We start from the raw sequence: 27939 nt of genomic DNA, 5'->3' as shown, positions 1-27939 counted from the left end.
CAATGCAATACCTGTACATTTTGGAAATTAGAGCTGAGGAAAAGCAGCTGACAAAATAAACAGTGGAAATATTTCAAATTTTGCCAAATGCATGTTTAGAAATAAAACTGGGAGCATAGTCACAGCTGAATACATCTTTTGGAGGAGATCACATCTGCATGTTTAATATCCAAGGGAAGCATGGTATGACCACTACAGCAAAACATCTAACAATGTGGAGTCAGGATTTCAAAGATTGACAGCTGGGAGGTTTTAACTGGGTTAATTAAATGAAGCTGGCATATATTAAAAATGCAACTCATTAAAGGTGTTTATAAGACTACTCGATCATCTTAAAGAGCCTCTGGTGCAGGGGAAATGTCTAATCCTGACCTCCAGACCACAAAAACAGTCATCGATTCTTAAACTGCTATTTATGGCCGAGAGCAAGCTGGTTAACCCATGGATTAAATTGGCCACTGCCAACTATGCTTAATGTTGTTGAGTGTGCGAGAGAATTTGAGATGGGGGAAATTGATGGGCAAGGAAGAGAGTGGCTTACCGGGAAACCCGTGGTGAAATGGGACTGATGGTAATTCTCATTGCTGGTATGGATTAGACACCCTTTTACTTCAGTGGGATGAACAATATACAAAAATCAATCCTTTAACATTCACTTGTATTAGTCACCAACACAAATAAAACTGTTCGACCTATCTTTAGAGATCCAGTAAACAGACCTGCCATTTCACAAGTTATAGTTTTTTTTTCCGCCATGTATGGAAATCTAAAACTAGAGGGCAAAGAGGTAAAGCAATGGGGGAAAGATTTAAAAGCGAACTGAGAGCTTCCTTCTTCACACAGTGGGTGGTGGGTATATGGGATGAGGAAGCGGTAGAGGTGGGTAGAATCATAATGTTTAAAAGAAATTTAGACAAGTACATGGATGAGAACAGTTTAGAGTAGGGGTGGGTAACCTACAGCCCGCGATCCACATTTATCTGGCCCACAATCTCACGTGTGCAGGGCGAGGAGATATTAAAACATGACGGTGGCGTGGAGTTGTCCAGTCGGCGGGGACCAGAGCAAAGCACTTGTAGGGGAATTAAGTGGCTCAACACGAATAGTACTTGAAGCCCGTGTTGGTTTTAACAAGCATTGTGGGACTTGCAGAGGGGAGGCAACTGGGGAGATTCCTCCCTTCACAGCCAGTGCCCACGATCCAAGGGGTGTGCGGTGCACCTGACAAGGACCCATCCTTGTCACTCCAGCCACCAGGAAATATCATGGGAAGCACGTCTGTGAACACCAGCAAGAAAAGGAGGGGGGGGCACGGATGAAGAGGAAAAAGCGGCACATGTCCTGGTGGGTGAATGTTGACGCTGCTGCCGCCGCCGCCTGAGCAGTGAGACTGAGCAGGGAGAGGAAGTGGGTGCGAGCCGTGGGTGAGGGAGGGAGGTCCTGGTCAATTGCTGTGCGGCTGTGAACTCACCTTAACATGGGGAAGTTGATGCGGGGGTGGGGAAGGGGGGAGAGGATAAAAGCATCAAACACCTACTCAACCTTAAAGTCATTTTTACTGGAGCGAATTAAAAGCTGGGCAAGTGCTGGACGTCAAATGTCAACAGCTCAAACCCCCAGCTAATCAGCTTTGTTAGAGTTAAACGCACGTAAACATAGTGCGAGGTCCATCTGAAAAAGAGCAAGATTAGAGGGTGAAGGCAAGGAATGACACGTTTCAAATTGAAGTGGGGGGGGGGGGGGGGGCCTTGCCTTAAGACCTGGGGAACAAGTCGTAGCTGTGGGAAAGTCCAACAGTTGGAAAGAAACAACTCAGGAAATTCAGCAAGTGATGTTTGAGGATAAAATGATTGTTTTCATTTTCTTTGACAAAAATGCAGCTAAATGCAGTTTTAATTACTTGGAGAAATAGAGGGACATTTTGCCATGAATGCAAATTCCTCTGGAGTAACACAGCCTGCTGAGTCATGTGCCAACCTTGGCGGTGGTATGTGAGCTAATCCATTCGAATTTTCACTGGAACACCAGAAATCCATCATCATAGTTTTTTGGAAGGAATACAGTCAATCTCGTTCCCTGAACTTTTTCTGTGGATTGTTTTTTGATAATTATAGTCAGGTATGTTCATACATTGCACTTTACGGACTTGAAGCAGAGACAATCTAAAACTTAAATTACATAATGTCAGTGTTTCAATATTTATTTCATTTATGGTAGCATCAGTGTGTGGCCCGTTGTTCAACCACTGACACGCCATCTGGCCCACACTTGTAAAAGGTTGCCTGTCCCTGGTTTAGAGGGTGATGGGCCAAATAAAGACAAAGAGGTCTAGCTTGAAATGGAGAAGTTGGGCTGAAGGGGCCGTTTCAGTTTTGTAAAATTCTATGCCCAAGAACACAACTGAATTTGTCATAAATGATAATTAAATACTGCCTTTTAGTTTTGAATCAACTCCTCAGGTGAAGTGTCGGAGCCTAGTGTCCTTATTAAATACAGAGAGTTTGGTGAAAAAAATGGCACAGCAACTCATTATTGTAGAGTGGTTGGGTGGTGGATGTTTAGTTCAGCTCAGCCATTAAATTTAAGGTTAGCAGTTCAAAATTAACTTTTCAATTTAACCTGGCTAGTCGGAGTTCCCAAAAATTTGGTAACCACCTAACCAAGGAATGCATGACTGAGAGGAAAAAAAAACTTCCACAAACCAACATCAGCCACCATCCCACAAAGTGGACTGATTCAAGAATCTCCGGTTATATTTATAAGACCTCAAGACATAGGAGCGGAAGTAGGATATTCAGCCCACTGAGTCAAAATCAATCATTTAATGTCATGTAGAGTATGTACTGGCATTAAATTTTGGCTTTGACTTTGATATTCAGACTCTCTCAATTTTGCTTCTAAGCCAAATCTGGATTGTCTGACAATGTTTCATTGTAGCTTCCAATCCACTCCAGTTTTTTTTTCTTTCCATTCTCATCACTTCATCTGGGTCAAGCCTGACAAGGCCTCCCATCTAATTGCCAACCTCTCAGTCTGACTGGATGTGAAGATGATGAGAGTTTACTGTATAATGTAAAGTTTATGTACAAATGCAATGAAATTCTTGCTTGCTGCAGTTACACAAACATAAAATACACTAACAAGTCCAAATTAACGCAACTAAAAAATTAAACACTAAAGGATAAATAAATACTTACAGTTGCAGTAGTGCAAAAATAATGTTCTTTTACAATAGCTCTGGAGTAGTGTTGTAGTTAGACACAGGCACTACTGAAAAATGCTAATAATCAGATCCTCCGATTAAATTCAGGAATAAAATGGAAAGATACTCATCTAGGTTTACCAAATGTCGAATTCTAGCCTACTCTCACAATCACTTCTAGCCTGCTTGAGGGAATAGAGGGGCTGTCACAACCAATGTACATTCCAAACACAAATGGCATTAATATGGAGCTTTGGAGAACTGTACTCCATGCTTTAAACCTAATAAATCAGTAAGTTCAAAAGCGGAAGGCATGAGGAACGGTTAGCGTAAGCACTGCGTGATTAACGTAGTGGTTAGTGCTCCGCCTTTATAGCACCAGCAATCAGGACTAGGGTTCAAATCCCACACTTCCCATGCCTGCGTGGGTTTTTCCCAGGGGCTCCGGATTCCTCCTACCATTCAAAATGTACCAAGGTGTGGGGTTTAGGTTAATTAGGTGTAAATTGGGCAGCACAGACCCATGGGCTGTTACCGTGCTGTATGTCTAAATTTTTAAAAAATGGAAATAGAGGGAATGACAAAAAAAGGAAACAGGAAATAAAAAGAGACAGGAGGTCAAATAATGCAAACAGCATTCAATAAAATGTTGAAGGGTGGGAATAAAAGAACAGAGATGAAAGTTTAATGAGAAGTATTTAGAAAGACACAAAGCATTGCTGTGACAAATGTCTGGTAGAAAATGAATGGTAAGAAATGTAGCTGTAAATACCATTTATTGCAGAATTATAGCTTAATTGTATGGAAAAGGCACCATGAAACTATACAAATACAATATCAAATCCTTCTAAATGGATTCAAGTTCTCAAATGTACAACATTCTTGGTTCAGCATGTTTTCATAAAATTACAGCAAAATAACAAAATGTAAAGTTCAAACAGTGAAATAGACAACTTGCATGTGAAATCTTTTAGTGTCTAAGTGCAACAGCAATAAGTCATTACATAGAGTTTTGGGGAGGGGGTAGTGTAGATAGTTGTACACTTCTGCTCTAAAAGGTTTCACACCAAGTACAGTAGCAAAGTAACTCAGTGTTCGCTTAATGCACCTTTCTGATCCAGTTTTTAAGATCACAATTGTGTATTTAACAAGATAAAGAATCTGCTTCATTAAATCACTGACATTTTCTACATTGACATTTTGGTATCTCTACATTAAATGCCAATCTTAGAAAATACATCTATTTCAGTGCCTCATTACCAAAATTAATAATCTGAATTTAAGTCTTGGAGACAATATTGACTCATTCAGTCCTAGTCCCTTTTAATCATTCTACAACAGAACATTACATACCTCATTAACTGTATTAAATCTTATTATAGTAAACAGAGAATATTAAATTATATTCAAAAACTGTAATCAAAATGATGATTGCAAAATATCCCACTGAATTTTAAGAGTAAAAACTTTTTTTTAATATTTTTATATATATATATATATATATATATATATATATTTATATATATATATATATATATATATATACACATATACACACACAGCTCTGTACTACACCACAGTAAACATTTGTCCATTGGGGAAACGTGCTTTACAGTTCCTCCTGTTTGTACCTTCTGAACATAATTTCCAACAAGTCCGATAATACCTCAGTGACTTCCTAAAATGAAAAAAAGGATTGTGGTAACATTTCATGAATGGTTGTTTCCTTCATCAAAAGATTCCACCCCAGAGTCACGGCCAGCAGCGCTGAGCTTTTCTTGCCTCCGTTTCATGATCTCTTCTAATTCTGACGTCCCCCGTTTATCCTGAAAATAAATAAGACCCACGATTTAGGATTTTACACAGCACGTTGAGGGAAGAGGAAAGAGGAGAACCTCTTTTTTTTTAAATTCCTGCCTCCATTGAAAATGACAAACACTCGCTGTGGTTCGGGTTGAAGGTACAAGGCTTGTGTTGCCTGTGGTGCAGTGACGTTTGACAATGGAGTGGCGCAGTTTGCTTTACATACATTTGCAGTATTAAACACATTTTCAGTTCCTGAAGCAAAACTCAATTTGCTGGAGGAACTCAAAGGGAGAAGAGGAAATGTCAACATTTCAGGTTGGAACCCTTCCAGACATTGGGCTTGTTGAACCAAGCAAGGACATAGCTCTTTCTCCCACTGATGTTCCTCAATATGCAGAGTCCCTCCAGCCGATTGAACTTTGGTTCAGATTACTGCATCGCCTTTCAATTCCTGAATTGTGGAGTAGTCCTTTATGATAGAATTACCAAAAACATTTTCTATTGTTATCAATTTTAAGACCAGTAAAACCAAACTGATTTTTCAGATACATCTGTAGTGTCAGATAAAGACAAAATGTTCAACGTCATTAAGTGGGGCTGCCTCTGTAGTAACAACGCAAAAAATAATTACCCCATTCCTTCTGTTGAATGGTTTCACTTTACAGTATTTTGTACTGAGGCACTTCAAATATTGTACACAGCAAATATGATACTCTGGCTCATTGGATAGCTGTTTAGGAACCTGTATAATAGTACCGAATGTCTCCTAGTGTACTGCATGATTCTACAACTTACTGATGTATATGTAGCGCGAGCCAAGGGGCGGGATTTCATGCTTGAATATCCCCTGTGACTCCGGACGACTATGCGTTCCAGGGATCTGCGCTAAGATGGCGCTGGACCCCCCTTCATCTCGGGGACGAAGTCAGCAGACTGGGGAATGCGTCGGGAGCGTCATGACTTCACTTCCAGTTTCGGGACGGCCGGACCAGAAGTGACATAGAAGTTGCCTGTAAAACTGGTTAAAGCAGTTATTTTTTTCCCTGACCACAAATGGAGTCAGAAGTTTTGCTTGTAGCATTGGTGACCCCGACGGTTCAGACGTCTCGGAACCATATACAATGGCAGATGAACCAGCTCTGAGTGCCGTGGCCATTAAGTTGGTGCGTGGTTCATCCAGGCGGAGGCACAATTCCAGCTCTGCAATATTACCAGTGAAGCTACAAAGTTTTGGTACGTCATCTTGTCACTAGACAAGGAGATGAACTGAACGACCTTCCAGCAAAAGGTCAGTATGAGGCGTTCGAGACCCACCTCCTACGATCTTTCTCCATGACCGAGCTGGAAAGAGGGATCCATCTCCTCAGCCTTGATGAACTCTGGGACAGGTCCCCCTTCAAGCTAATGACTGAAATGCAAGCGCTAGCTGATGGACACTTGGTGCCTGATGTTCAAAGCCATCTTTTTACAGTGCCTCTCCTGCGATATCGCCTTGTTCCTGTACGACGTGAATTTTTCTGACCCTCATGTGGTAGCACCCAAGGCAGACTATACAGGGTTCCTAACAGTCCAACAGAGCGACTACCTTGTCCATCTCGGCAACCACCCACAACCCTAGACAGGCAGGGGGACTCAAAGGTCAGCAACGAGATGGGTGGTGTTTCTACCACAGAAGGTGGGGCTGGAATGCTCATCATTGCATCCCACCGTGTATCTACTCAGCTGACAACCAGGGAAACTGCACTGCCAGTAATGGCCACATCATTTAGCGAACACACAGGCCTCTTCTGCGCTGTTGACCGGTCGACACAGGAGCCAAACGCAAACGCCTCCTGCCATCAAACGCCTTTGATCAGGAAACACGGGCCAAGCAATTCAACCTATTCGCAGCAAACAGAACGCCTATCCCAGCTACAGCACCAAATCAGTCCATTTATTGCTGGAAGACTCGGCTTACCGAAGGGATTTCACTATTGTAATCGTACACCAACTAATCCTAAGGGCAGATTTCCTGAGGGCCAATAACCTACTGGATGATGTGCACGGCTGCTGGTTAGTCCATGCCTCCACTTTCCACTCATGCCCACTCTCGCCTAATACGTGGCCATCCCTGTGCGAACAAACCCTAGCTACAAACAAATTTGCGAAAGTCCTTACTGAATTTCCCGAAATCCTTACACTGGATTTTCATTTGAACACTCTGCCACACAACGCCCAACATTACATGCCAACCGAGGGACTGCCCATCCACGCCAAGGTGAGAAGGCTCCCTCCGAACGTCTACAACAGGTTAAAGACGAATTTAAAACCATGGAGGAGCTGGGCATCGTCAGGCATTCCAACAGCCCCTGGTCATCTCCCTTACATATGGTCCCTAAAACTAGTGGGGGGTTGGCGTCCATGTGGCGACTCCCGGAGGCTGAACAGTTCGATTGTACCAGATCGCTACTGCACATTCAGGATTTTGCTGCAAACCTGCATGGGAAATGGCTCTTTTCCAAAGAAGACCTTGTGAAAGGCTACTACCGAATCCCCGTACACCGAGATGATGTGCCCAAAAATGACTATTATAACCCCATTCGGACTTTTTGAATTCCTGAGGATGCTGTTCAGTTTGAAAAATGCAGCACAAACTTTCCAACGCCTAATGGATGCAGTTTCCAGAGGGACCCCCCCCCCCCCCACTTGGTTTTCGTCTAGCTGGACAATATCCTAGTGGCCAGCACTACGGAGGAAGAGCACGGCTAGCTCCTCAGACTCTAATGCAGGAGCTCCAGGATTTCCGTCTTACCGTCAACTTGGCCGTGCGAATTCATTAAGGACACTATTGACTTTCTCGGGCACAGATTCACGTCCACCGGAGCAGCCCTGTTGCCAACTAAAGTAGCAGCTGTTCGGAACTTCCCAAGGTCCTCCACCATCAAAGGTTTGCAAGAGATTTTAGGCATGGTGAACTTCTACCACCGTTTTATTCCGGCGGCTGTCAAGATATTACACCCACTTTTCCACCTCTTGACGGGCAAACTAAAACTGCTGACTTGGACACCTGAGGCAGAGACAGCATTCCGGGAAGCTAAGGAGGCACTCGCTAAGGCAACCATGTTAGCACACATGGACGCCCCATTGGCACTGACGTCGGACACCTCCAACACAGCAGTAGGAGCAGTCCTAGAACAACAGCCACTGGCAGCCACTCACCATCTACAGCCCACAGAACTTAAATACAGTGCCTTTGATAGGGAACTTTTGGCATTTTATCTGGCTGAGAAACACTTCTGCCATTTCCTAGAGGGACTGCAGTTTATTGCATTCACTGACCACAGACCCCTCACTTTTGCCCCATCAAAAATCTCAGACCCATGGACAGCGAGACAACAGCGACATGGTCTTTCCTTTCAGAATTCACCTCTGACATTTGACGTGTCGGGGAAAGACCATGTCGTTGCAGACGCCCTCTCCAGAGCTGAGATCAGCTCCATCACTGGGGGGCTGGACTTAACAGCATTGGCCATGGCCCAGCAGGAGGATATGGTGGTGCAAGCTTCCCGGACTGCAATAACAGGAATTCAGCTGCAAGAAATTGAAATAGGACCAGAGAGTACACCGCTCTGTGACATTTCCACAGGTAAAGCCCGGCCCGTAGTACTAATAGTGTGGTGCAAAAGACTTTTTGACTAAATACATGGGTTCACGCACCCGTCGATATGGACAACAATCAAACATATGGCATCCAAATTTGTCTGGCATGGATTAAAAAAACAAGTCTCCCAGTGGGCAAAGACCTGCCAGTCTTCTCAATTGGCCACGGTCCACAAACACGCCCAGAAGTTCCAACACATACACATTGATATCATTGTACCTCTGCCTGTATCACACAACCTCAGATACATCCTCACCATGGTCAATCGATTCACCCACTGGCTGGAAGCCGCACCCATGGTCGATATAACAACCAAAACTTGTGCCAGGACTTCCTATCTACCTGGATGGCACGACAGAAGCACACCATTTACTTCGGCACTGTGGGTCGCCTTGTCATACCTCTGTGGCACCCGACTCCATTACACCATGGCTGACCTCCCGCAGTCCAACAGACTAGTGGAGCGTTTTCACAGACACCTGAAACAGACCCTGTATGCATGACTCGCAGGACTGCAGTGGCTGGATGCACTGGCCTGGGTGATGCTGGGGATACGGATTGCTCCAAAAGAGGACTTGCGAGTTTACGGCCCGCCGACATTCCACCATCACCCGCCAGTACCGAATCCATAGCATTGGACAAGCTTCAGCACATGCGCCAGCGACTAGGGGCATTGGCCCTAATTCCAGCCACGAGCCATGGCTCAACTCCCACGCACATACCGGTGGACCTCAACTCAGCGGACTTTGTTTGTCCGCCGCCCGATATAGGGAACAGAGCTGCAACATCCCTGCATCGGTCTGTACAAAGTGCTGAAAAACAACGGTTCCACCCTGCTCTTGGACATTGGGGGAAAACATGAACTTTATACCAGGGACCAACTCAAAACCGCCCATGTGGACACAGGCGAACCAGTGCCGTTTCCACCTCTGTGTTGCTGTGGTTGCACCCCCTTCCCAAACAACGCAAGTCTCAGACTATTGTACCGGGTGATAATTCTTGGGAGGTAGCAATTTTTTTGCTGACCACAACTGGAGTCAAACGTTTTCCTTGTAGCTCTGCCCTTTAGGTGCCACAGTATATTTATTTTTATAACAGCACTTCCTTCAATAAAATCTATGAGACCAGACAACACCCCGGCTGTATAATTAAGATCCAAATTCCAGAACTAACTGCACCTCTAGCCCAATAGTTGGGATATAATTGCAACACTGGCATCGATCTGATAATGTGGAAAATTGTCCATAGTTATGTTCACCATAAGCAGACAAAACAAAATTGGTTAATTACTGCCCTAATCAGTCTGTTCTCAATCAGCAGTTGAAGATATTATTGACTGCTATCATGTGGCAATTACTCTCCTTTTAACCAATACATTGATGGGTTTTCCCAAGGCCACTCTGCTCCAACCTTGATTCAAGCAAGGTCCAACGAGTCGAATTCTAGAGGTGAAGTTGGAGAGACACACCCTTTCATCTCAGCCACATTTAGCAGAGAGTGGTATCACATGAGCCACAATAAAACTAGAGTAAATGGGAACCAGGTGGAGAACATTGTACACAATAGAAGGTGAAAAGTCAATTTGCTTCAAAAAATCTCAAAAGGAATTTGATGTATCAGTCGTAGTTGACACATGGACCTCAATTATAATATCCATTTTTTAAGCTGATTCTGCTTGCTTGAGGACTTGGTGTAGTCACACTAAATGCTTAGAATTCTTACTTTGAGAGACAGCATTAAAATTCTAGAACTTTTGTTAACTGACACTCAGCACAATTTTTAAATACACTTTCAGGAGGATTGATATGAAAACGTGCATTGATTTTTTTTTAGTACCAATGAAACAATAACCGATTATATTTGTCAACTGAAAAGCATAATCACTACTCATTTATTTTCATTTTGAATAAGACATAGCCCCCACCTGCACACATTTCTGTCTCCACATCCCCTTTTACAGGTATGGTTATGGACATGATCTTAAAAGTTGAATGAAGTGTTTCAGAAAAGCATTACCTCCAAAGCAGCCTTTTGTACCATAACCTGACTGTATACTCGAACACCTTCTTCTGGACAAACTGTCTTCAACTCATCCTTATTTAGAGAGAAGAGCTGTGCTCCTGAGAGAACTCCCAAACTGTTTACAGTTCTGTAACACAAAAAAGTCCAGAAGTAATGCTTTAAATATTTTGTTCAAATTTTCCCATCATGACCGACATTCCAGGTTTTGTGTTTTAGGTTCCACATATGGGCAAAACAGATTTCTAAAACGCCACAAATATCAGAAAATAAGCAAGAAAGGGAAAGAAGAAGAATATTTTTAATTTGCTATCTTCAGCTCATCTTCATTCACTGAATGATAACTTTTGTATCCAAATGTTTGCATTTTCCCCTCATTCACTGAGTAACACACTTACACAGCACTAAATCCCTTGCACCGCAACCATTCTGCTACTTCCTCTGGGGCCGAATCATAGCAAATGCCAATGGTCGTGCTGTTGCTTCGCAACACCTGAAATTTCTTCTGTGCGGCACCACGTCCAATCGTAAGCCTGTGTGCGAGCTCATCCTGCACTTCTTCCATATGGGATTTCCTGCCTGCAAAGGATTTTGGAGAAAATATTTTGTGACCTTCCAGAACAAATGCAACCCTGAGAACTTGCTCAAATGTTAAGAAAAATAAACTGCAATATCTAGTTAACCAGGATTTTAAATTCAGTTTAACTGCACAGCACAATGAGACTTTGCTGACATTTGGACGCTAAAACAATATTAGGGTCGGACAGCATGGAAACCGACTCTTGGGCACCACTCATCCATGTTGTCTATCTTGTCTTGTCCCATTCGCCTGCCTTTCTAAACCTTTCCTACCCATAAACCTGTCCATACATCTGCAGTTTTTGTGTTTCTCTAGTATCCTACTGCATCATTAACCAATAAGATCGTGACTTTTCTATTTATCCTCATGACCAGAGTCTTGTTGCCAACTAATGACCAAGCAGCTCCTGGAATAGCTGGAAGCCTCTGCGAATGAGTCGGATTTATGTGATACGTTAAAATGCTAGAACCATCAGACTCCTCAACAACAAACTCAATCAGAGACTCACTTAAGGACTCTTTACTTTTGTTTTTTTCTGTTGGTTACACATTTGTTTATTTGTTTACATGTGTATATTGTGTTCAGTTTTTTTTGCACTATCAATAAATGGTAATTCTGCTTGGCCCACAGGAAAAAGAATCTCAGGGTCATATGAGATGTCATGTATGTATTCTGACAATAAATCTGAAAATGGAGCTTTTCATTGTATGTCGGTATAATAAATCCAAATCTCCTGAACCCATTGATCCATTTAACATGGAAAAAAAAATATTATTCTGCCTTTAGTATACCACTCAAGTTTGCCTCCAGAGATCTCTTGGGATAAAGGGTTCCACTAATTCCATCTCATCTCCCATGAAGACACATGCAAAATATCATTCTGTTTCCCTTCATTTCCTTATTCCACAATACAAATCCACCTGCCTCAGTTAGTAAGATTCTGACATTAACTTGAACTTTCCTTTTTGCATCTGTAAGAAGCTTTAAACTGCCTCAATGTTTCTGATTGGAAGATGAGAATGGACAATTTTCCATTATCAATGCTTTAGTTCTATTTGTACATTTTTTTTATTTTAAAATTTAATGTACGGCAAGTAATAGGCCCCTCTGCCCCATGAGCCTGTACCCCTAAATACACAAATTAATCTGCAACCCCCGTACATTTTGAAGGGGGTTGCAGATTCGGAGGAAACTCACGTGGACACGGGGAGAATGAACAAACTCCTTACAGACAGCACCAAATTCGAACCAGTGTTGCTGGTACCGGAATAGCGGACTGTAGAAATAAAACTTACTGGATCATGGAGGTGGCAGTAGTTGGGATATCCTTTCCTAGAGTCAGTACAGTTTCAATAGACTGACTAGCTTCCTTCACACTGCAATCATTCTGTGCTTCTGTGACTCAGACTAACACTAATAAACAGCATTTAGTTGATCATTGGTGAAATAGTTAAATATTGCACCATCATCACAGTTCACGTCATCAAATGTTATTAATCAATAACAAATGAGAATTATTTGCTCTATTAAATTGCAATTACGTGAACACATTCAACTTACGGCTCAGCGATATGTGCCCATCTCTTTGAACATCCTTCTGCGTTCCGGTACTTTCAATAGAACTGCTACTATTCTGGCGACTGACGTTCTTCGAAGATCCTTTAACCATACCTGTAAAAGGGGATGTGGAGACAGAAATGTGTGCAGGTGGGGGTGAAGGAGCAGGGGGGATTGCAACTGGAGATCTTGCGATGTAGTCTAACTTTTGTTTCTGCAAATTAAAATAGCATTTATAATTAATGCTTCGTTCCTAAACCTGAACCAATAAAGAAAACACAGTCTGAAATGTCTTAAATTATTGGTTAAGCTATTAATAACCACATTACCCATATCCAGGAGCTTTCCAAATGTTAATAATATCTGGTAAATGTGGTTCCAAAGAAAAAGAAAACCACTGTAACACTTTGCATACATTTTCTTCAATAATAATTTCATTGAGACCCATTAACAAAGATGCCTTATTTATTTGTCACAATTTAACTAATAGTTCATCTCAGATCAGACAATAGATTATATCAAACATTCATGCAGCTATTAATAACTTGGATAAAATATTCCTAAGCTGAACATTTAAGAAATCTAATTCCTTTCAAATGCACAATATACTGATTCCTGTGAATTAATAACATTCCAGATCATGAAACAGCCTCAGTAACTGAAGAAGGATTAGGCTGAAAACACATTGATATTTCATGCATTTAGAAGGAAGGACCTTTGGGAAAGAATGTTTTTTAAACAGTGATACGATATTTTAATGGAAAAAAAATAAAGTATTCTGTGATCAACCAAATCAGGGAGGTGGGTGGGGAGGAATTACAAAGATATCACAGATCCTACAGCATATTTCTCTTACTGAGATTGCTTTCAAGTCATTACTAATTAAGATGAGAAAATACTGAAAATATTCTGCAGGACTGGCAGCATTTGAAAAGAGAGAAAAAGGACCAAGTTTTCAGGTCAATAATGAAGCTTCTCTTGAAAGGCCAAAGGTTATTGACCTGCATAGCTGACATCATTTCCCTCTCCACAGACACTGCCCATATTGGTAAATATTTCCAGCATTTTCTTCCTGTAATTCAGATTTCCAGCATCACTTTTAAATTATGGTGACAGTGCAGCTGTTCAACATAGTTAAAAGAGCTGGTAAATTGATCCAAAGGGGAATAATTTCTGTTGTGTGCTCTGTTTAGAAGCAATCTTAGCCATTTGTGCCTGCAGTTGGAGCTCTGACACTGATTTGAATGCTAAACCTCCAAAATTGTTCTGAAACATTGATACCCAAATCTACAGTTTAAGGGCACCAGGAGTGAACAATGGCAAGTGTTCTCAAAATCATTTCATGGCACAGCAGTGGCGAGAGATAGTTAGATCGAGAGTGGGACTGTTGAACTATTAACGGGAAAGATAGGTGCTGGTCAGTTATTGGCTAATTAACTGGCCAATAAAAGGAAGGGAGTGACCACAGTGGAAGTGGTCAGAGCAAGAGTGAGACTTTGGCTTAAGAGGTGGTTCAGGTGACAGTGAGCCACTAGGAAAAAGTAACAGGTAAGGTCTTTACTTATGGTATCGTCTGAACAGTAGGAATGTCACTCTGGGCAGATGTAAGCTTTTCTGCAGGTTGTGAGAAAGCTGGGGCAGTACAAGTGTCTGATCACATCTGTGAGAAATGCATCCAAGCTGCAGCTCTGCACAGATCAAATTAAGGAATTGGAGATGGATGAACATCAGATTATTTGAGAGACAGAGGGAGTGATAGTCAAGTTATAGGAAAGCAGTCACACATAGACAGCAGGATGCAGGAAGCTGGGATACTGTCAGGAGAGGGAAAGGGAACAGGCAGTCAGTTCCCAGTCAAGGATACCAGTTTTGATACTGTTGGGGTGGGTGGGGGTCCGACCACGATATGTCGAAGCAGACAGGCCTCTGGCATGGAGTCTAGCTTAGTAGGGAAGGGGAGAGAGGAGGAGAGCGACAGTATTAGGGGGATTCACTGGTGAGGAGAATAGACAAGAGATTCTAACATAACATAACATAACAATTACAGCACGGAAACAGGCCAATAGGCCCTTCTAGTCCGCACCGAACCAAACACCCCTTTCTAGTCCCACCTCCCTGCACAATGCCCATAACCCTCCATCATCTTCTCATCCATATACCTGTCCAACCTTTTCTTAAATAATACAATTGACTCCGCCGCCACTATTTCTCCCGGAAGATCATTCCACACAGCTACCACTCTCTGAGTAAAGAAGTTCCCCCTCATGTTACCTCTAAACCTCAAATAGAATTTGTTTGCAAAAAAAAGTAAAGCAAGATCAAGACTCCTGGATGGTATGTTACTTCCCAGATGCCAGGATCACAGAATTCACTGATAAAGTCCATAGACATTGTGAGCGAGAAGGGAGTTAGGGAGGAAGCTAAAGAGGAAGACCTCGTGTGGTGGTTTGGATTGCTTCCTGTGTCACGCCCTGGTGAGGACAAGAATAGGAAGTTATGGCAGATGCATGCGTGGCTGAGGAGTTGGTGTAGTTGGTGCAGATACAGGGAGAACATACAAACTCCTTACAGAGGTCGCAGGATTCAAACCGTGAACCCGATCGCTGACACTGATTGGCTTAATGCACTAATTGCTATGCCAACTGTGCCGTCCCCAGGGTAACCTGTACAAAAAAGACAGGTTGCCCCTGAACTAGAGAGGGGCAGTATCCTTGCAGGCTGGTTTGCTAGAGCAGTTGGAGAGAGTTTAAACGATCTAGGTAGGGGGGTGGGAACTAGAGTGTTGGTTCAGATGATGAAGCAGTTGGTGAAATGGTAGATGGATGTGTAGTGAGACTGTGAGGATGGACAGGCAGTGAATGGAACATAGAAAAAGCAAGTTGATGGGTTGAAATGTGTGTACTTTAATGTAAGGAGTACCAGTGATAGAGTAGATGTGTGGGTTAATAAATGGAACGGCAAGATTGTGGCCATGACAGAGACTTGCTTTCTTGCTGAATGTGCCGGGCGACAGCTGTTTCAAAAAGACCAGAGAGGGAGATAAAAGAGGTGGGCGAGTGTCATCAGTGAACAGGGATACTATCACAGCTGCAGAAAAGAGGGAAAGTAGTGAAAGGAATGTTTACCGAGTCAGTGAAGTCAGGAACAGGTACAAGGCAATAACCCTACTGGGTATATATTATAGGCACCCCCCCCCCCTTCCAATTGTAACAGAGACGTTGAGGAACAGATAGGAGGCAGATTCTAGAAAGGTGCAAAAATAATAAGGTTGTTATGATGGGTAATTTCAACTTTCCTAATATTGATTGGTACTATCTCAGAGTGAAGGGTTTGGAATGGAGTAGAATTTTTTAGCTGTGTGTTCAGGAAGATATCAGATAGGCCAACTAGAGGAGAGGCCATACTCAACCTTGTATTCAGAAATTAACTGGGTCAGGTGTCAGAACAGGCTGAACATTTCGGAGAAAGTGATCACAACTTTCTCTCCTTTGTTACAGTTCTGGAGAAGGGTAGGAATAGACAATTTTGGAAAACATTTAATTGGGGTAGGGGAAATATTGGACAGGAGCTTGGGAGCATGAAATGGGAGCAGGTGTATTCTGGGAAAAGTACAGCAGAAATGTGGCAAATGTTCAGGGAACATGCATGGTGTTCTGCACCACTATATTCTATTGAGGCACAGTAAGGTGAAAGAACCATGGTGAACAAGGAAGGAGAAGAAAAACTTATGAGGTTTAAGAAGATGGGAACCAATAGAGCTCTAGACAATTAAGATTCCCAAGAAAGAGATCAGAAGAGCTAGAAGGGGCCATGAGAAGGCCTTGGTGAGAAGGATTACCCCAAGGCATTCTACAAGTAACACGGTTTTATAGAGCCAGCAACCGGGGTTTGAATCCGGCGCTGTCTATAAGGAATTTGTATATTCTCTCCGTGTCGGTGTGGGTTTTCTCCCACCGTTCAAAACATACTGGAGTTGTAATTCAATTGGGTGGCACTAGCTCATGGGCAGAACGGGCCTATTACCGACCGTGCTGTATGTTAAAATTCAAAGTGTGTGAAGAACAGGAGGATCGGACCCCTGTTCAAGAAAGAGATAGTGATAACCCAGAAAATTACAGACCAGTGTCTTACTTCAGTGGTGGGCGCACTGTTGGAGAAGATCCTGAGAGGATTGACAAACATTTAGAGAGGCATCATCTGATTATGGATAATCAGCATGGCTTCATCAGGGGAAGGCAGTGTCTCATGAGCCTGACTGAATTCTTTGTGGTGAATGTTGTGTATGGATTTCAGCAAGGCATTTGATAACTTTTCCCATGCAAGGCCATTCAGAAAGTAAGGAGACATGGAATCCAGGGAGGGCATGCTTTGTGGATACACAAAGGAAGAGGGTGGTTGTAGATGGTTTGTATTGTGGTTGGAGATCACAGTGGTGTTCTGGGGGAATCTATTCTGGGACCCCCTTCTCTGAGATTTTTATAAATAACTTGGATGAGGAAGTGGAAGGGTGGATTAGTTTATAAATGACACAAAGGTTAGTGGTGTTGTGGACAGTTTGCAGGTTTGCCAGAGATTACATTGGGACAGCAATAGGAAGCATAGCTGGGTTGCAAAGTGACAGATGGAGTTTAACCCAGAATAGTGTGACGTCATCCATTTAAGAAGGTCAAATTTGAAGGCAGAATACAATATTAATGGGAGAGCTCTGAGCAATGTGAAAGAACTGAGATATTGGGGCTCGTGTCCATAGTACACTCTAATCTGCTGTATAGATTGATAATGTTCTTAAGCAGGTATATAGTATGTTGGCCCAACTGTGGGATTGAGTTCAAGAGCCTTGAGGTAATATTGCAGTTATACAAGACCTGACTTAGATCCCACTTGGAATATTGTATTCAGTTCTGATCACCTCACTACATGAAGGATGTGGATGCTATAGAGAAAGTGCAGAGGAGATTTACAAGGATGCTGCCTGGATTGGAGAGCATGCCTTATGAAGAGAGGTGGAGTGAACTTGGTCTTTTCTCCTTGGAGCTACAGAGGATGAGGAGTGACCTGATAGAGATGTACAAGATGATGTGAGGCACTGATCGTCTGGATGGCCAGATGATCCAACCCCCCACCCCCCCCCCCCACCAACTAACCCAGGGCTTAAATGGCTAACACCAGGGGGCATAGTTTTAAGATGTGGATGGGAGGGGGGGGGGGAAGAGGAGAGATTGGTGGCTGCATGAAATGTGCTGAAGGAAACAGTGGTGCAGGCAGCTACACTAGGATCTTTTAAGAGACTATTAGATAGATACATGGAACTGAAGAAAATTGAGGGTTACGCAGTTTGGAAATTCGAGGCAGTTGTTAGAGTTGGTTATTAAATCAACTCAACACTATAGGCCCAAGGGCCTCTCCTGTACTATAGATTTCTATGTTACATGCAACACTCAGTCAGAGTACCACCTAAAGCCAGACTCCATATCATGTGCTTTGCAGGACAAAGCAGAGAATGAACACATGAATTACTCATTGGCTAAAAATGGAATAACAGAGTTAGCAAACACATTTGATTCAAAAGGAAATTAGATTTGATAACATTTTCACAGTTATTTCAATAGACTATAGGTTGACTTCAGAACACCATCTCATTCTTGAATGAGATCAGCACATGCAAGATATACAAATTACCTCGGATAGTTCTCCAAGCAATTGCTGTCAGGAAGTGATTGATGCAAATGAGAACCAAAATAAAACAAAGGCATGAAATGAAGATGACTGCACAGACGATCAATAACAAATCTCCCCGCCCCCCCCACCCTTCATATACCACCAATGAAGGGAAATTTCAAATAAATATTTCATCCTATTTATCCAACATGAGATGAACACTCAGTGAAAATGTATGTTAAGACTCCAGTCAGCTGCCAAGTAGTTAAAAGTAATATTCAATGCCATAAAGATTAAAATAGTTAACTGGTCTTATAGATCAAAATTATAGCTCAGCATTATAGTTTGCTCAACAACAGTTACATTTAGTCAGTGCAGGCTGTTTGCAAAAAATTTTTTTAAGTTATTCATCAATGGGTATGGGCATGGCTGGCTAGCAAGGTCAATATTTATAGCCCATGTCTAATTGCTAATTGGAAAATGTGTTATTGCAATACCACCAGATATTGCAAATGTATTGTACTAATCTGGAAAAACAATTGAATCTCTAATTAAAATTAACACTTCATTTGCTAACTTCATAGAAATATGTAGCAAGTATCATTATTATTGTATTTTTGGTATTCAAAGAGAAGCATTTTCAAAAATTGACATGGTTGAAGCTGAAATCAGTACTTCCCTGGAAAGAAAACATTACATTTCAAATATACAATCAACTAAAACTTCCTGCTGCTATTCAGAGTTACCCTTGCATCTCAACAATTACATCTGACCGGGCACGATAGTTTCCACAAATATGATTGTGACTTTGAGAACTATATTCAAGTCTATCATTTTACGTGATGTACTCTGACAATAAATTTGAACTTTGAAAGTAAAAAACTGTATGTCAAGACCAGTAGGTGCAAAAGATCACAGATAAGATTCAGTCTATGGATTTCAGTGCCTTGATTTGACATTAATTGAAAATGCAAGATCCATTATCCAAATGAACAACATTATCCCAATTAAATCAATTACTGGTGAACACTGTGGTCATTTAGGCTGGCTCTACAATTATAATCAAAATCCAATGGTTGATCTATTTTAGTTGAACAGTGATTTCAAGTTGTGGCAGTTCTGCCAACAAATGTGGAACCTCACCTTGTGCCTGACTACATTTTTTCAAAGCACTTTCTGTGATCAGCTGCAGAGATTATTCAAGACAAGGCATATTTAAATTAGTAAAGGTCACTCACGCACATAGGAATTTTTCTCTCCAGAATAAACTGGTGAAAAATTATTTTTATTCCAGACATATTATGCTGAATGCAAATTAAATACTCAATATCAACACACTTTAATTCAATACAACTTCAGGGCAATGGGTTTGAAACTGCAATTACATCAGCACTCTACACTCAGAGGATAAAGTAACCTAGAACAAGCGCAGGTTTTGTTTCTATGAGGCTTCCAACATACATGGCCTGTTTTCCTATTGCAGTGAGTAATTACTATTCCTTTCCCAATTTAAAATTGAGACTTTTAACACTTTAAATATAATTTATGTACTCAAACTTCTGACCTGCCCCATTCAATATAAATCACAATTTGATCAGATTCTGTGGTTAAAACTATAGAATCTCTCTTCAATCTATGAAATCCCAAAACACAGAATCAATTATTGGATTATTTTTTTTTAAATCATGGTGGAGCATATTGGAAATTTTAATTCATTAAAATTAAACGAAAACTATTAATACAAATGGCAAACATTAATGAAGAAATCAGGCCAATGAATGCAGGTGAGGAAAATTCAGGAAGCTTCTACAGAATATTTTTAGATGAGGAAGAGTAAAGGATTTGACAAGAAAGAATTTAAGTTTGGTGAAATTCACTCATTCAGGGCAAACCATGGCCCTACCTTGAACAATTCAAATTCCTTCTTTGGCATCAACAGCTGCCGAGACAGTGGATAAAAATGCAATTAACTTGATTGTTTGTTGTTTGGCATCTGTGGGTCTTTACCAATCAATCATTTGCACATGATGAAGCACTTACTTGAAATGTTTGATTGTAAAGACCCTCAGGCATTCCGTCATCAACTCCATAAGGATTCCGTATCAGATCCAGAATGTTATTTGGCACATAACCAGACATTCCACTTTGATTTTTCACTTTCCACCATTGTTTCCGATCATCAATGATCTGCAATGAAGTGAGATCACCATTTCAGTCCATAACCACATTTCCCACAACTTAAACCAGGATATCAGCAAATTTTAAATACTCCCAATATTTAAAACATTAAATTTGCCTTGTCATTAAATAGCATACTAGGGTTTGACATTTCTTCGGAAATTAATGCAATTTCTTCCACATTGCTCGAGATAAAATTACACAATCCGTGACCGAGGATATCGAGAGGAATTCATTAGCTTATTCCTGCAAGACTCCAGTTTTACGTTGCACTATTTCAAAATGCAAAGGATGCTGCATTACGGAAACACTAATGATCCCATATAACTCAGATGGCTCTGAAATACTACCTCCCTTAACATCAACGTTAATGAAGAGTTTAGCAGCATAAAGTGCCAGCCTCACCTCTAACATGTCGTCTTTCATAACAGAAAGTTCATTGCTGTTTCTCGCCACAAAATCATATTTGGATTTGGCAAATTTCTTGGATTCCATGTTGACATAAGCTTCGGAATTTCTTTTAAAACAAGACATATCACATGAGTGAGAAAACCTGAGATTAAGACATAATGATCATACCCAAAGAGAAGTGCTATTATGTGAGACACTGAACAGCTTTATTGACAGCCACTTCAAATTGCTATGGATCAAGTGATTTTCAGCTTGTGCAGAGCCAATAGAGTTAAAATGCAGTCTAATCCAATTTGTGGCTGGTTATTTGGAAGAACATTTACATTAGGGCTCAATTCAAACAATCATAAAAAAATGACCTGAAAAACTCACATCAATATGAAAGCTTCAAAATATAGTCTGCAGCTCATTTGTCTTTCGTTTATCTAATCCTCTCCAACAAATCAAATGCACCCAAATGATGAAAAATCCCTCCATCAAAACATTTAAGATTCGGCCACCATCACAAACTTCATTCCCTGAATCACCATGGATTCAACTCCCCAACTGGCTGAAACGGAGTCACGCTGGTAATAAACGATGTCCGATTCGACCCCATGTTTCAGATCTTGCAAGCATATTTACCACGCGTCAACTCTTGATTTCCATCTCTGCCTCAGCTCATCAATGACAGAGAGCGTTGTCCATTTCCTTTAACTTCTGGGCTCAAGTTTTCCTGACTAGTAGAATTAAGGTCAAAATTGTACTAAACCCATCAAATTACCTTTGCTTGATAGTCTATACTGACACAGTTAAATAAAATATTTTTAAAGTCTTATTTGCATCCTGAATCACCATGGATTCAACTCTCCACATTTTTAATTTTGTCTAGCCAACAAATTTCTTAGCTATCTGATCTCACTTTCTCATCTACAGTTTTCGTCATCAAAGTGGCGGGGCATTCATGTAAACGAAGAACCACAGCTGTAAACATGCCAACCACTGCATTCAATTAGGCATTTAACTATTAATAATAGAGCTGATTTTGCTTCACCGTCCATTAAACAAGAGAAGGTTCCGAATTTTCTTGTGTGTCTATGCAGAATGAAGTGGACAACAAGCCAAATAACTTTGAAAATCAAACTCTACATCTTGGATAGATTGCAATTAAAACAGTATAATAACATTTAAAATGTTGGTTATTGTAGCAATCATACAATCTTTTTAGTCTACAGAAGATCATGCAGCATAGGGAAAAATTAAACAAACTTGGAACTAAAAAAAAATTTGGAAATCTAATAGAGAAACAAAAAAGAAAAATGGCCAAAGTGTCAGCTAAACAACAGAAAAACAATGCTGAGTGGTGTATAGCACACTACTTGCTTGCATTCCTGTTATCGAAAAACAAAAATAATATTCAAATTAAATTCGTCTTTTTTTTGCTGATGTTCAACTACTGTGGTGCCATGGAAAGTGGTTTTGACTTTGTCTGAAATGCACAAGGAACCAGCAGATATCAGGAAGCAACATCACAGAAAAGAAGATGAAGTTAGAAACTAAGATGAAAGTTAAAGCCATCAGTAACAAAGAAAGCTGTAATTTGCAAGGCAATGCAAAGGACCTGAAAATGTTATGTCAATGCCAACAAAGCTCCATATCAAATAGTGCATGCCAAGCAGTCAGTAAGATAATAATGTGCCTCAAATTTACCATGCACTTGTATGGCAATTCAACTGACAACTTCAATGAAACAAGAAAAACATTGTTACTTTACCTCATCATTTCTTTCATCTTAAAACATGTAATTTTGAGGATCATGCAAGTTCAGTACAGTCAGTGATGTCAAGAGTGTCATACAGCATAGAAACTGGTCCACAGGCCCAACTTTTCCGTACTGAACAAGGTGCCCTCCTGCTTTGGTCCCAGCTCCCCACATTAGGACCCCTCCAACTCCCTCCCTCCCATCCATGTAGTTATCCATTAAGTAGTTTTACATCAAACTGGCTTTCTTGAACAATGAACACATGAAAAGTTAGTCTCATCAATCTTGCTGAGAAATAGTTCACAATGTGAAAATGATTGCACTAAAATACTAAAATTAATGAAATATCTAGTGTAAAAGTTTATTTCAAATACGTCTGAAGGGTTTTATGGTTCTATTTATGTTTCCACAAACGATTGATCAATTATACTCTATCAGGTTTCCATTCCCAGCCCAAATCTCTTTAATTTCCCTTCAAAATGATGTTGGATGCACTAATGTCATCTGGTAAAGCTTAGGTTTATTTGTCACATTTTACCTGTTACAAAGAGAACGGTTCTTCTGTGCGCAGGCCATCAGGTCATACTACCATTCAAAGTAGATCGCCAAAGCACATTTACACCATATACAGTTGCAATGGAAAAAGATCAGTTAGTACAAAGCAAAGGCAGGATAAGAGCACTGTTGTGGAGTTCATTCAGGAGCCTCATTGCTACAGAGAGGAAAATAAACCGTCTTTAAGCACATTTTCATATAATTTCATACGCTTGATTTCTCTTCAATGGGAGAAGAAAGAACCGTGCATGTCCATGGTGTGATGGTCCTTCATTATGTTGGCTACCTTTCTTAAGTGAGAAGTGTAGATAACAGTCCGTGAAGGAGAGGGAAATTTATGTGATGTCAGCCCCTTCTGTAGCTTCTTCTGATCTTCAGCAGAGCAGCTCTCCAACCACAATGTTATACATCCAGCTTGGATGATCTCTATGGTGAAGATGTTGAGCAACAAGGGGACACGCCAAACGTCCTTAGCCTTTGAAGAAAGCTGAGGTGCTGGTGTGCTTTCTGACCCTTGCATCAATGGTCCAAGTCAACTCATTGGAAAAGTTTAATCATTAGTGACGATTTAAATATTGCAGCAACTGAGCTCTTTGGATATCAGAGCATCATCTTCTTCCTCTCCAGGTACTGAGGCCGACTTGCATCCACTCTGGCCACTGACTGGACAGATGGTTAGCTTGTGATAGTGTCCTCCTCCTGCCCCTTAGGCTGGGCTTCCAAAATGCAAGTCATGGACAAAGTTTCTAATATCATCCCCAATGTAGCGTCTCCACTTAGAGTGATCAAGAGTCAGAGATCAGGAATGTTAACACCACCTTGAATCCTTTTTACCTAGTGAACTCTTGACAAAGCCTGGAATAGAGTGTCCTACGTCAAGCCTATCCAACAGTGTGGACAGATTGCAATTCGGACCTTGATGCCATGAGAGAGGAAACAGCAGTCGCCAGACAGAATTTGAAGGAAAGGGGACATGAACTCAATTTTCTTCCTGTCAGGCTTACATCAAAGTCAAATTTCATTAGCCCTGCAATGGTACTTCATGTAGCATTCAGGACATAATGGCAGGAATGAGAGCGCTTATGGAATCAGCGACAGAGATTAATATAACATCATGGAGAGAGATTCATTACTGATACCATGGAGGTGCTGGGAACCTGGTGCAACCCCCAGTGCTCCTGGGCCTCGATGGTGGCAAGCTAGCTGGTGAGTTCATTAGCATAGAGAATGCAGCCAAACAACGGCTTCAATGGGTGATGAGAAAGATCTGGTCATCCTGTCTATCCAATCCCCAGTACTGGCCACGCGGTAATGCCAATCCCCAGTACTGGCCCACAACAGTGCGGCCATGAGCTCTACACCTCAGCAGTGCACACGCTGCGCAGCTTGCACTAGCCCACACACTAGTAAGGGAGTTGAGACTTAAGGAGATGTTTAAAGGAGATTTAAGGGGCATGGTTGGTGGGCATATGAAGCATGCTGCCAGACAAGGTGGCAGAGGAAGATAGAATATATTAGAAACAATTAGACAGGCACATGGATGGGAAAGGAATAGAGGGATATGGGCCAAATGTGTGAAAATGGGGATTAGCATAGTAAAGTTTCTTGTTTGGTATGGACAAATCAGGCTGAGGGATCCAATTCTGTGTTGCAAGACAATGAATCTGTGAGCAAATCCTCCAATGGTTGCATGAAATTCCCATGTTCATGCATAAAGACAGCTTATTATCATCAAGGTGCTTATATTTTCCACAATATTGTGGTGAGCAATTGATTGTTTGAGATTGTGGAGCACTTGTGCTAACTCTATAGAGTGGCCAGTTTAACATAACTTAGCAGGTGAAAAATCATGCATTGACAAACCCCTTGGCCAACTCTTGCAAACATACTGAACGTGTTGGGAGAAATGTTAATCATTATGAAGTCTCAGGTTATGGCAATCATGGGTGCTATTTGAGGCATGTCAAGTGAATGCCGCCAAACTATAAGTGCTGTTTAATGGATCTAATATTGAGTGGAGCCACAGTAATACGCTATTTCTTTTGATGGCTGGTATAAACTTAATGGCATTTCGATTATACTATCTTTCTTCACTTTGTGCCATGATGCAAGTGCTTCTCTTTTCTGCACTGTATTAAATTTTGCCAATCCATACTGTCCAACGGTCTCCCACTATCTTTCTATTAACCACGCCACCAATTTGCATCTTCGGAAATTTTAGACTCCACACGTTTATCCCAGTTCTAAATATTCATTACACAGCAATAACCGTAACACTGGCAATCTTCCAGGGAGGGAAACAACGTCTTTTGATGTCACTGATTCTCTCATTCCATAGAGTTTAACTTTGTTCATCAGAAGACCATAAGATATAGGAGGAGCAGGAGATTCGGCCCACAAGTCCTTGCCACCATTCTCCCTCTCTGCTCAATCCCCCTCCCCCTGCCTTCTCTGCATACTCTTTGATACCTTGCAACTCTGGACTTGACATAAAACTTGGTCAAACATGTTATCAACATTCATCCAGATAAATTCAAGTGCATCATCTAAACTTGAGCTTCCTGCAGCCAACCATTTTAACTCCCCAACTCATTCCTACAGTGACATGTCTGTTTTTGACCTCCTCCATTGCCAAACGTAAACGCAAAAAATAGTTTTAAACCTGAAGCTATGAACCTTGGCTTCTCCAGTTTTAGGTCACTCGCCTGATTCCACTCTTTTTATCTTTTTGTTACCTACTATATTTTCTATCCAACTTTTCCTTCCCCACACCACTTCTCTATGGTTTAGCCCTTTACTTGTCTCTCCATTTTACACTTTCTGTCTAGTAATTTCTGGACTACTTCCCTAGCTTCATTTTCCCTTGATGTAATATCATCCATTTTATCTTAGTCTTGATCAAGGGTTCACACCCAAAACGTTGACTGACCATTTCTATCCATGGATGCTGTCTGTCCAACTAAGCTCCTCAAACAATTCCACGTTACAGAGATCCATTTTCTTGTTTAACAGATAAGAGAACATTGAAAGTTCTGACTTATTACGTGTCATGCAATAGCATTATAAAGGTGCTTTTTAAAAACACATTATGCATAGATACCTGATAATCTAACTCTGCTCTTCATCACTTGACAATGTAATTGAATAAGCATCCGATTTCAATGCAGAGTTTAAAGAACTTGTGAGAAAATGATTGAGAAGGAAAGGAAATGGAGAATATGCATAAAGATATCTTTTAAACAAAGTCAAGACAACTGTCCACAGCACAACGTGTACAGTCTAATTGTTACCTAGCTACATGTCGGTTACTATTTCTCTTAGAAGCTGCATTGGCTGTTCCTTGCTGTAGCAGAGATCGCCTCTTGTAACTTGAGTTGCTGGATGCATACCCTTCACTTGAAGGATGCTCCTGTGAAACGGCTTGCTGAAAGACAGAAATCAATGAAAGAAGCAGATCAGGAATTGAAATGACTCGGGTAAAAGCTATCCTTAATATGCAATGAACTACTGTGATTGCTAATAAATTAAGAATTTACAATGGAGGTTTGTGAAATCACAACTTTTACACAGAGGATCTAAGGATGCAGATGATCGTAATTCACCATATTAATTCCACTGCCTCCACAATTTATGGAAGCCTGATCTCATCATACAATTTACATGTATTTAATACTTTAATGAGTTCTGCTGCATTGGGATAATGCGTTAGTATTTCCAAATGCCACATGATATCCTGATAAAACCCCTAATATCCTGAATTCAAGCCACCGGCAAAAAAAAATTGAGGAAAATAAATTTTTAAAAATTAAAACAAATAATAAAATAATGGGTAAAAAAATACTCAAGTTTAAAATTGTAAAAGCAAGCATTCTCTGAAGTAACACGCAAAACTTTGGTGGAGATGGGAAGAAATATTCAGCCAGCGGAGTGTCTTGGTCATGCTTTGCTATAAGCAGCTGTAAGAATAAAGTTGTGTGAAACAGCAATGGCGAAGCACAGGAATAAGAGCTAGATGATGCCCCTTGCCATTGGGGTGACTCTCAAAATGTCTCCTTATCCCTGCGGGTTAAAAGCTCTTTGAGGGCATCGTATTTGTCTTGTTCTGGAGGCTGCCGCAGGAAATCAACAACCCTTGCTTCTGTGTCTTAGTCGAGCGAGATCACCAGGTAGTAGTACTTCGTGAAATCGGCGGAGATCCGTTGAAGCTGGAACTAGACTTCGGCCTGCACGAACCTCACTAGTGGCTGCGATGTCCAGAACTTTGACAGCTTCAAGGAAAATCCATGGAGCGTTGACTAATCAGTCATCAATGTAGCACGTGCTACAGCAGAGTGGAAGAATGACACACATTCGATGCTGTTACAGTCAAGACTGTCTTATTGCTCTCCCTGCCCTTGCTTATATAGGCCCAGTTTCCCTGCCATTGTCAGCAGAAGTGACATCAACGATGTTCTGGCCGCTGATTGATCGGCGTTCCCGCCGCGCGAGCTGTCAGCCAGGAAGAAAGGCCATTAGCCTGTTTGGGCTTTGGAAGATTGCTGTGTTCGCCTGCCATTTTGTGTATTGGGTCACCTCCCAGGTAGCAGGCCACT

General features: G+C 41.3%; 1 protein-coding gene across 19 annotated transcripts in view; it reads right to left on the bottom strand.

Annotated features, from left to right (window-relative positions):
• Positions 1–4730: 4730 nt before the first annotated feature.
• The window catches only part of eps8a (EGFR pathway substrate 8a, signaling adaptor), a 169942-nt gene continuing 146733 nt past the window's right edge, over positions 4731–27939 (bottom strand). For 16 of the 19 annotated variants that reach the window (XM_069909216.1, XM_069909226.1, XM_069909220.1 and 13 more), the window contains 8 exons: positions 26638–26771; positions 21046–21157; positions 20503–20649; positions 20366–20401; positions 12808–13018; positions 11066–11246; positions 10665–10797; positions 4731–5028 (listed from right to left, as the gene is read on the bottom strand). In XM_069909216.1, coding sequence (XP_069765317.1) covers positions 4912–5028; positions 10665–10797; positions 11066–11246; positions 12808–13018; positions 20366–20401; positions 20503–20649; positions 21046–21157; positions 26638–26771 — 1071 coding nt within the window. In that variant the 3' untranslated portion in view covers positions 4731–4911. The remainder of the gene's footprint in view (positions 5029–10664; positions 10798–11065; positions 11247–12807; positions 13019–20365; positions 20402–20502; positions 20650–21045; positions 21158–26637; positions 26772–27939) is intronic. The other 3 variants (XM_069909223.1, XM_069909225.1, XM_069909222.1) reach the window with 3 other exon arrangements.

Source organism: Narcine bancroftii, chromosome 13 (genome assembly GCF_036971445.1).
Source record: "Narcine bancroftii isolate sNarBan1 chromosome 13, sNarBan1.hap1, whole genome shotgun sequence".
NCBI lineage: Eukaryota > Metazoa > Chordata > Chondrichthyes > Torpediniformes > Narcinidae > Narcine > Narcine bancroftii.
Note: the sequence above shows the minus strand (reverse complement) of the source record. Positions and strands in the feature narration are given on the sequence as shown.